At 43.1% G+C, this 10818-nt stretch overlaps 1 protein-coding gene across 2 annotated transcripts; it reads right to left on the minus strand.

The window, feature by feature from the left end:
• LOC311148419 (palmitoyltransferase ZDHHC7-like) lies at positions 1 to 7998 on the minus strand. 2 transcript variants are annotated; one of them, XM_084185385.1, is made up of 9 exons: positions 7879 to 7964; positions 6754 to 6858; positions 6232 to 6537; positions 5763 to 5887; positions 5378 to 5474; positions 4850 to 4931; positions 4289 to 4419; positions 4077 to 4103; positions 7 to 2038 (listed from the first exon to the last, which is right to left on the minus strand). In XM_084185385.1, the coding sequence occupies exons 3-9, from the start codon at positions 6529 to 6531 to the stop codon at positions 1859 to 1861; spliced, it is 942 nt and encodes a 313-aa protein (XP_084041511.1). In that variant the 5' UTR covers positions 6532 to 6537; positions 6754 to 6858; positions 7879 to 7964; the 3' UTR covers positions 7 to 1858. The 2 variants fall into 2 exon arrangements, with proteins under 2 accessions (XP_084041512.1, XP_084041511.1); XM_084185386.1 differs by lacking the exon at positions 4077 to 4103 and having other exon boundaries at positions 1 to 2038; positions 6758 to 6858; positions 7879 to 7998.
• Between the last annotated feature and the right edge of the window lie 2820 nt (positions 7999 to 10818).

Below are 10818 nucleotides of genomic sequence, written 5' to 3' on the forward strand. Positions count from 1 at the left end.
AGAGGTAGAAATGAAGTTGATTTAATGGGAGCACAGTAAATGTAGCTACGCAAAAACTGAAAGCTTTCAAAACAGAAGTACATAACATACTGTATAATCTCCTAACAGAATATTTTAAAACAACTCAGTCCTAATACATTCCTTTACAGTCCCTCATGTCTTCAAAACATTTATGTCAAATAAAAAAATATAAAATTATAATGGTTACTCAGACTTGCTCAGAATTTCAGAATCATCCATCTTACGATCAGCGTGACAGGAAAGTCCCCTGTGTACATAGGGGAGTGTACTGTAGAATGGAATACTTGTAAGGAAGTCAGAGTATCTGGCCACAGGTGTTCTTCACAATGCTACAACGTGGTAGCTAAAGGACCATAACAGCAGAGAAGTTTAGCCTCGCGCTTCAACGCTGTTAGTTGTTGCGGAAATTGGCCCGATATTGCTGTTTCCTTTGTGCATCGCTAAGTCTACCTTTTTAAATCAGAGCAGTTAAAGAAATTATCATAGCATACTTCCCATTAAAATAATGATCAAGGGTTCAATGCTAACCTTTCGCTAATGAAATTAGTTCCTATGCCTTTCAATTGTCCACGTCACAGCAAATTTGTCAGACACATTACTAAAACTTTATGTGAATGCCTCATGCAGAATCCAAACTGCTGATTCTAGTATTTCTCTACCATCTTGCTGGCAACCATTAATTATTCATTTTATACTCCTCCTTCCCCACCCCAACTCAACTCCTACAAGCGGTAAACATGTCTTTTTTAGGTATAAAAGAAAATGCAATACAGAGAATGTAAACTGACATTTAGGCAAAAACATGATTCTCAAGCAATATATCCAGCAATATATTCATAAAAAAACATGATATGGATATAGTAGTGGTTAACACCAATTCTAGCACATTTTTTCCAGAGGTACAGCTAGCTACTGTCAGGTAGGGACCCTTAAGCCTCATTTTATACATAGGATGCAAGAACTACAATTAGCTACGCAAAATGGCGATCCGGCTAGTTGCGTAGACAAAATACACAGACGTGTGCAGTCCAGCAATTTGTAAGTCGACACAAGTACACAACATTGCGTAGCTAATTTCGTTCTTGCGTTGTGCATGTACTGTAGGTAAGGTATAAATTAGTCTTTACTCACTCAAACACCCCCAGAGTGACAGGAAGAGAAGTACACAACCATGTGAGAGAGAGAGATAAGGAGGCACAGAGATAAGGAGACACAGAGAGAGAGAGGAGACAGAGAGATGAGCGAGAGAAGGAGAGAGAGATAAGGAGCCAGAGAGAGGATGTAAGGTATAAATTAGGCTTTACTCAGTCAACCCCCCCCCCCCACCCCCCAGAGTGACAGGAAGAGAAGAACACAACAGTGAGTGTTTTAAAAAGAAGTCAATAAATAAACAGATGAAGTGAATCCTCCTCCCTGTAGGCTTCCTGTAACTGTGCAGTATGTAGTGTTTCAGTCTGTTTTAGGACTACAGCGCACCTTCATTTGATCTTTAAACAGGTTTCGATGGGTTTCTCGATAGTTTTGACTCCTGCTCCATGTGACCTATACAGACGTGATGTTCAGAAGCACCATTGTCCATACTGTTGGATAGAACTTCAGTCTTCCTTGTAGCTGGGTCGTGTTCATTAGGACACGTGATGGAAAACATTTTGCAACAGAAAACAAAAATGAGCGTTTCTTATCGGACAAGTCCGGATAGTACCTTCCCTGTTTGAGTCCGTTTTCTTCCGTTTGGTGCCTGAAATGAACAGGACCCTGGTGTCAAAGACAGCTCCTGAGTCAGGTTCTACAGATTGTCCCAGACAGTACAGTAGGAAGCTGGTGATAAGGTGAGAGGTCAGACAGAGAACTCGGCGCCGGCTTTCCGGGAGCGTGTGGCGAGTAGTCGGCGCAGTCGGAGCCCGGCAAATGGGTTGATCCACAGCAGCGACGGCTTGCCCCCAAACACACTCCTCATGCCCTCCCAGCGAACCTGCCTCTCCCACGTGGGCTTCTCCTTCTTCAGACGCTCAATCTCCTGTGGTAGAAATACACACAGAGGGGTAAACATCAACGCCAGAATTCAACAAAGTTGAGGGAATGGGGTCAAATAACAACAATGGTAAATTAGCCTCAGTCATTGGTCACTAGTCTCATCAATGTCACCACCACTAGGTTTCTTCTTCCTTACATTATCAACAGGTTTTCTGAAGGAGGCTGATGTCTCATGTAAATAAGCCCTATTTACAGTTGAAGTCGGAAGTTTACATACACCTTATCCAAAATTTAAATTTAGGTTTTTCACAATTCCTGGCATTTAATCCTAGTAAAAATTCCCTGTCTTAGGTCAGTTAGGATCACCACTTTATTTTAAGAATGTGAAATGTCAGAATAGTAGTAGAGAGAATGATTTATTTCAGCTTTTATTTATTTCATCAAATTCCCAGTAAGTCAGAAATGTACATACACTGGTAGCATTGCCTTTAAATTGTTTAACTTGGGTCAAATGTTTCGGGTAGCCTTCCACAAGTTTCCCACAATAAGTTGGGTGAATTTTGGCCCATTCCTCCTGACAGAGCTGGTGTAACTGAGTCAGGTTTATAGGCCTCCTTGTTCGCACACGCTTTTGTAGTTCTGCCCACAACTTTTCCATAGGATTGAGGTCAGGGCTTTGTGATGGCCACTCCAATAGCTTGACTTTGTTGTCATTAAGCCATTTTGTCACAACTTTGGAAGTATGCTTGGGGTCATTGTCCATTTGGAAGACCCATTTGCGACCAAGCTTTAACTTCCTGAATGATGTCTTGAGATGTTGCTTCAATATATCCACATCATTTTCCTTCCTCATGATGCCATGCTATTTTGTGAAGTGCACCAGTCCTTCCTGCAGCAAAGCACCCCCACAGCATGATGCTGCCACGCCACCCCTGTGCTTCACAGTTGGGATGGTGTTCTTCGGCTTGCAAGCATCACTCTTTTTCCTCCAAACATAACGATGGTCATTATGGCCAAACAGTTATTTTGTTTCATTAGACCAGAGGACATTTCCCCAAAAAGTAAGATCTTTGTCCCCATGTGCAGTTGCAAACCGTAGTCTGGTTTTTTTATGGCGGTTTTGGAGCAGTGGATTCTTCCTTGCCGAGCGGCCTTTCAGGTTATGTCGATATAGGACTTGTTTTACTGTGGATATTGATACTTTTGTACCTGTTTCCTCCAGCATCTTCACAAGGTCCTTTGCTGTTGTTCTGGGATTGATTTGCACTTTTCGCACCAAAGTACGTTCATCTTTAGGAGACAGAACGCGTCTCCTTCCTGAGCGGTATGACGGCTGCGTGGTCCCATGGTGTTTATACTTGCGTACTATTGTTTTTACAGATTAACGTGGTACCTTCAGGCGTTTGGAAATTGCTCCCAAGGATGAACCAGACTTGTGGAGGTCTACACATTTTTTATTTTCCCATGATGTCAAGCAAAGAGGCACTGAGTTTGAAGGTAGGCCTTGAAATACACCCACAGGTACACCTCCAATTGACTCAAATGATGTCAATTAGCCTATCAGAAGCTTCTAAAGCCATGACATAATTTTCTGGAATTTTCCAAGCTGTTTAAAGGCATAGTCAACTTAGTGTATGTAAACTTCTGACCCACTGGAATTGTGATACAGTGAATTATAAGTGAAATAATCTGTCTGTAAACAATTGTTGGAAAAATTACTTGTGTCATGCACAAAGTAGATGTCCTAATCGACTTGCCAAAACTATAGTTAGTTAACAAGAAATGTGTGGAGTGGTTGAAAAACAAGTTTTAATGACTCCAACCTAAGTTTCTGAAGGAGGCTGATGTCTCATATGTAAATAAGCCCCATTTCCCTCACTGGGACTTCACTACCATGGCCACGTGCTTGTTCAGAGGGGCAGGACATTTGGAAACATCATGCAGAATAGAGAATCTTATCCATTCTACATTGTTGCTAGAACTAGTCGGTGTAGAATGGCGTTCCGTAATGCCTTTGCCCTACTTAATAAGCCTTGCATGTCTATCTATTGTTTTTCTATCCATGTGGTTCGGCTCCTCACCGTCTTCTTGTTGCAGATGGATTGGACCTGAGAATGTAATGTATAACATGGAAACAATTCTCAATCATCTAATCTACATTGTATATCTAAGGTTGTGGGTTCAATTCCCGCAGGAATCAAACTGAAAATGTAGCCACTCACTGCGCAGAATGCTGCTTAGGATTACAACAGTGTCTGCTAAGTGGCATATAGTGTTATATTAACCTCCTCACCGTCTCGTCGTTGCAGATGGAGTGGACCTGAGTGCCAAACATGACAGCTGTGAAGCTGAGGAAGAGGAGGCCCTCCAGGCAGAGGAAGATCATCAGCATCACTGTCACCGGGGGGGCAAAGTCACTGCACTCTGGAGGGGCAGGAACACCATTCAAGATAATGACATTAACACTGACCTCAATGTAGTTGTATTTAATTAATTTGAAAATCAACAAATGGCAGCTCCGCCACTTGGTTTGCTATAAAGGTGAGGGATGGGGCAAGAGAAATGTAACCCCTATCAAATTCATAGATGGAGCTATAGATACGAAGAATGATAGTCCACAAGATTAAAATGAGTTTTGAAGCTGTACATTTTTGTTAACAAAGACTGTAACACACAATTGAGTAAAACAACCTTATATTTTGCCAAGACAAATTCCAGATTGTGTGTTTAAACAGGGCACATTGAAGTCAATGTAGTTGTTTTTTAAACAGGGCACCCAAAAGTAAATGTAGTTATATTTAACAGGGAACAGTATATTTAGAAAGCTAATCTGCAATCATATAATGATACTCACCACTCCACTGGACCTTGACACAGGTTACAAACTGGTACCCACTCAGGGCAAGAGCATGGGTGGAGATCATCGCTATATACATCTGCAAAGAGAGAGGGAACTATTACCCAATCCTGGTATTGATGGTAAAACATTCATTGTAATTCATTGCGCATTGACAATGGACACAGGCATAAAGCTACAACCAAAGCACATTGAGGAGCACAGTGTACATGATCACAACCTAGCATAATAATACATCATATTTCTCCAATCTGACCAGAGCCTCCTGAAGGCAATCAGTGAACAGGGATTGGTTGGTTTACAGGCCTTTATGATAATAAAGATGAAACACGAATCATTCTGTCAAACCCATTGCTTCCATGCAAAACTACACAATAGTACAAAATAGGGACGTCAGTCGATGCAACAACAAAAACAAGTTTGATTAATTGACGTTGATTAATTGGACCGATGTACCACAGATGCATTTCAGTATTTCCACTGTGCACATGACCTTCAACAAGGTGGAACTGAGACGGAACTCACAGTGAAGAGGACAAAGAAGCGCTGGTTGTTCTCTCCGACACAGTTGTTCACCCAGGGACAGTGGTGATCCATCTTACGGATGCAGCGCTTACAAATACTACAGGGGAGGGAAACGACACCATGGTCGTGTTCATTAGGCACCCAACTGGGGGAAAAAAGACGGAAACCAGAAGGGACTACCTGGAGTTCTACAATAAGAAACATTCCTTTTTGTTTTCCATTTCAAAAGTTTTACTACGGTGTGGCCTAATGAACAGGACGCAACAGATACAGTAGGCCTAAATAGGGGGTGTTGCCTAGCCAAGTGACTCAGCCAGGAAAACCCCTTAGATACTATAAAGCATAACAATAATACATAATAGCAACACAAATATTCCCTCCTCACCTACAGTGGTGGGCTCTCTCAGGTTTGATGCTGCAGCATTTGGGACACTTATAGATGACCTCTCCTGGTTTCAGGTTCAGGCTCTCCATGTACTTCTTGGTGGCGTTGCCTTTGGGCACAGCTCCCTATAAACAGACACACGGTTGGACAGAATGGACACAGTCAGACTGACATGTTTGGACAGACTCATTCAAAACTTCCAGGAAACTACTAGTAGGTCAGCTCTTTCACTGCTAATAGGACAACACGTTGTTCCTATTCTGTGCCCAGGAGCATCAGACGGCTCTCAGTCTGTTCTCAGACTTACCCTTCTTCATTCTGAATGCTTCTTTTACTTCTTGTATACTCTGTCTTGCCCTCCGTTCAAAGTCACTCCCTTTTCCAAGTCACCCAACATTACAATGCATCCTCACTTCTTTGTTACGTTGAGCCCAAATGAGCACTACCCTGCAGTGGTTGGTTCACTCACCGGGTCGGTGAGCATGGTGCGCAGGTGCGAGGTGAGAGCTAGCACAGCCAGGCAGTTGAAGACCACGCCGTTGACCACAGCGTACCAGAAGCTCTTGGAGGGCAGCAGCATGACAAAGGTGACCACAAAGTCGGCGTAGAGCACCAGGAACCAGGTGATGAAGGCACAGACCATGCCACAGCCATCCTGGATGAACCACACTTGCTCCGCCTCCCCTTCTGCGGAACCCACTGCAGCCTCCTCCCCGTCCAGCAGGGGGTGGTGTTGCTCTACATCTCGCAGCCGGTGACCTGAAGACATGCTGCCCTGCAGGAAAAGACAGAGAAAGAGGGAATATGAAAGCACAGAAAAGACTGAAAGAAAAGAGAGTGTTTGTTAAAATAAGTGTCTTTGGTCAAATGGTGGACATAGGCTATTTAGCCCTACTCTGTGCCCATGTTTCTAGCCCAACCAAAAATAATTGGTAGGAACAACCACTGTTGTTTGTGTAGCATTGACCAATTAGGCGTATTGTGTACTCACTCACTTTTTGTTAGTGTCCTTTATAGTGTCATTGTTGTGTCCAATCTTCAGAACTAGTGAGGAGAGCATCCAGGGCCCGACTTCTCAGGCCACATAACAGCCTTGCTAAACCAGGAGAGAGGGTGGCAGTTTAGTGACAGTTCAACAATCCAAAGTCATAAAACTGAGGTCAATATCTGATCCTCCTCATCCAGTAACAATGTGGTGTGCACAGCAGAAGGAATACTATTTGAACCTCCCTTTTAAACAGAAACGTTTGTGTGGCTCAGTTGGTAGAACATGGCGCTTGCAACGCCAGGGTTGTGGGTTCGATTTCCACGGGGTACCAGTACGAAAATGTATGCATTCACTACTGTAAGTCGCTCTGGATAAGAGTGTCTGCTAAATTACTAAAATGTAAAAAATGTAACTTATGCAGCTTGCAAGCGACATAGTTAGCTATGTTAGCTAGAGTGGCGCAGTGGTCTAAGGCACTGCATGTCAGTGCTAGCTGTGCCACTAGAGATCCTGGTTCGAATCCAGGCTCTGTTGTAGCCGGCCGCGACCGGGAGACCCATGGGGCGGCGCGCAATTGGCCCAGCGTCGTCCAGGGTAGGGGAGGGAATGGCCGGCAGGGATGTAGCTCAGTTGATAGAGCATGGCGTTTGCAACGCCAAGGTTGTGGGTTCGATTCCCACAGGGGGTATGAAAAAAAATAATGTATGCACTAACTGTAAGTCGCTCTGGATAAGAGCGTCTGCTAAATGACTAAAATGTAAATGTAAATCAAAGACAACTAGCTAGCAAGATGGTAGCTAGATATTAGCATTGTTAGCCCTCAGTGGTGGTTGACGTTATTAATAGGCTGTGCACCAGCAAAGTACACGCAACCATTGACATCTAACAGTAGTAAGCTAGCTAGTGGTGTAAAAATGATCCTCTCTTTAGGCTGAGAAACGTTAGCTAACTAGTTAGGTAGCAGTGTTAACACTGCTAGCCAGCTACACTAGCTACAGCAATAGAAGTCTCGCTACAGCCAATGACTGGAACGTTATAAATGAAGGCTACAGCTATAACTGTCTAGTAATCAGATACAGGCATTAACTAGCATTATTAACGTTAAATATTAGATAACTTAAATCTTACCTTCTTTCCAGTTTCCCTGCTAAGATGTCCTTCTGATGGAATAAGGCTTCACTTTCATTAATGACAGCCCACTCAAGGCAAGTAGGCTAACGTTAGCTAGCTAGCTACACAACAATGTTTGGGAAGGTGCATTTCCGGTGTGGTATAATTTTTTGAGAACTGTCAAATTTAGTTATCAGATTTTTTTTAAAATGATTTGGTTACTTATTTAGTTGAATTAATCATAAGTTATTGTGCAACATGCAAAATTAAATATGTAAAGACCATTCTCAGCACCTGTGAAAACTCAAAAAGGTGCAATATGAAATCATTAATAAAGAACTTTTTACATTTTGGAGGATCATTCCTGTAAGAATGTGAGAATGCATAAAGCAGTAACACATTTTGAAAAAGGTCCTGAAATAGCTCTAACATACATTCACATCATTTAATTACAACGTCTGGAACTTTTATTCAATTATTCCTTTGTTATGGAAAAAATGGTTCTAAAAACATTAAGTGATAATATCATGAGGAAAATTCAGTTTCAGGCCAATTTTTCCAGACAATATACCTCTTATCACTGAATCTGATCTACTATTATTTTGTCGGTCGAAAAACATGGATTATGTTACAATATTGCTCCTCTACACAGCTACCATAGATGGTGTTATTTCCTTCAGTGCACTCTCAAGTTAAGTAAGTACCATTGCATGATCTGGAATGGCTCACAGGAGCCTATCTCCTGTTTCTGTAGCACCCCCTGGACAGAACACAGAACGCTTGTCAATCGCAGGGCCTTAACCCCAGTCCTCCTCTTTAATGCTAAGTGTCAAGCAGAAACACATCAGTCCCATTTTTACAGTCTGGTATGACTCGGCCAGGGATCCAACTCCCGATCTTGCAATCTCAGGGCAGAGACTCTAAAGGCCACTAATTTGCCAACTAATGTGCTAGTACGTGTACTCCCAAGCTAGTAAGTGTACTCCCAAACTAATGTGCTAACTAGGCTTAAAAAATCAGACCATGGTTCAAATACTATTTGAAATTATTTCTAATACTTTAGCTGGGCTTGATTGAGCTTGCCTGGTGCAATGGAATCAATAGAATAGTCTCATTCCAAAATCATGGGCATTAATATGGAGTTGGTCCCCCCTTTGCTGCTATAACAGCCTTCACTCTTCTGGGAAGGCTTTCCATTAGATGTTGGAACATTGCTGCGGGGACTTGCTTCCATTCAGCCACTAGAGCATTAGTGAGGTCAGGCACGGATGTTGGACGATTAGGCCTGGCTCGCAGTCGGCGTTCCAATCCATCCCAAAGGTGTTCGATGGGGTTGAGGTCAGGGCTCTGTGCAGGCCAGTTAAGTTCTTCCACACCGATCTCGACAAACCATTTCTGTATGGACCTTGCTTTGTGCATGGGGGCATCCGCCAAACCCAGATTTGTCCGTCAGACTGCAAGATGGTGAAGTGTGATTCATCACTCCAGAGAACGCGTTTCCACTGCTCCAGAGTCCAATGGCGGCGAGCTTTACACTACTCCAGCTGACGCTTGGCATTGCGCATGGTGATCTTAGGCTGCTCGGCCATGGACACCCATTTCATGAAGCTCTCGATGAACAGCTCTTGTGCTGACGTTGCTTCCAGAGGCAGTTTGGAACTCGTAGTGAGTGTTGCAACTGAGGACAGACGATTTTTACGCGCTACGCGCCTCAGCACTCGCCGGTCGCGTTCTGTGAGCTTGTGTGGCTTACCGCTCCGCGGCTGAGCCGTTGTTGCTCCTAGAGGTTTCCACTTCAGAATCACAGCACTTACAGTTGACCAGGGCAGCTCTAGAAGGGCAGAAATTTGACGAACTGACTTGTTGAAAAGGTGGCATTCTATGACACGTTGAAAGTAACTGAGCTCTTCAGTAAGGCCATTCTACTGCCGTTGTTTGTCTATGGAGATTGGGTGTGGCTGAAATAGCCGAATCCACTCATTTGAAAGGGTGTCCACATACTTTTGTATATAGTATATAAAAAAAATTCAGTGCAGCCCCCCCGAACCCGTGGTAGACCAACTGCAGTCCCATGGTCAAATCAAGTTTGATACCGCTGATCTAAACCATCTTAACTGGAACAACCATTTCAGTAACGGGTGCAAAAGTCCAAGTAACAGATTGTATTCGTTTAGAAAAATGTATGTTATTTATATTAGAGTAGCATAAGATTAATTAATCAATCAATGTACATGCAAAAACATAGATATTGAAACAAACAATTCTAAAAATCAACCTGCAATAGAGCATGCTGGGAAATATGATAATGATGGGTATGGTGTTGGTTTAACACTGGTTATTAATTTAACACCGGAATCAATAATATAAATGTTACACTGACAAAATCAACACTAGGTAACACTGGCCAATTTGCTGTGTATATACATTACCTTATCTCTATATACATAAACTCAAGTTCAAGTAGAGCATCCCTAATGAGTACACAATATATAATCAAACATTGTAGACATTTGTAGTCCTAAATATTTATGTTACAATGTCTCTCTAACCACCATTGATATTGTTTTGAACTGATATTGGTGGTATATGTGAAATTAGTCAGTCAAGAGCATGTTATATGTCCTCCTCTTCTCCTGCTAGGCTCCTGTCCTAGCCCTAGTCTAGGGGTTAAGCTCTAGTCCCAGCCCTAGTCCAGGGGTATGGGGTTTGGGGCAACAGTGTTCAACCAAGCCACTCTTTCTGTGCCACCACAGGGGTGAGAGAAAGTCTCCTGAGCTGGTAAAGAGACAGAAGCGTGTCAAGTTCCACAGCTCTGAGAGCGCAGAAGTCACTGCACCACGAATACACACACACATCTCACTATTTTTAGACCCCCCCCCCTAGACCCCCCCCCCCCACACACACACACACACTCCTTCCTCCCTCCCCTCTTTCCCTTCTGTCTTCCATCCACAGTGG

The sequence above is a fragment of the Coregonus lavaretus genome, assembly GCF_964263955.1.
Source record: "Coregonus lavaretus genome assembly, chromosome: 21".
NCBI lineage: Eukaryota > Metazoa > Chordata > Actinopteri > Salmoniformes > Salmonidae > Coregonus > Coregonus lavaretus.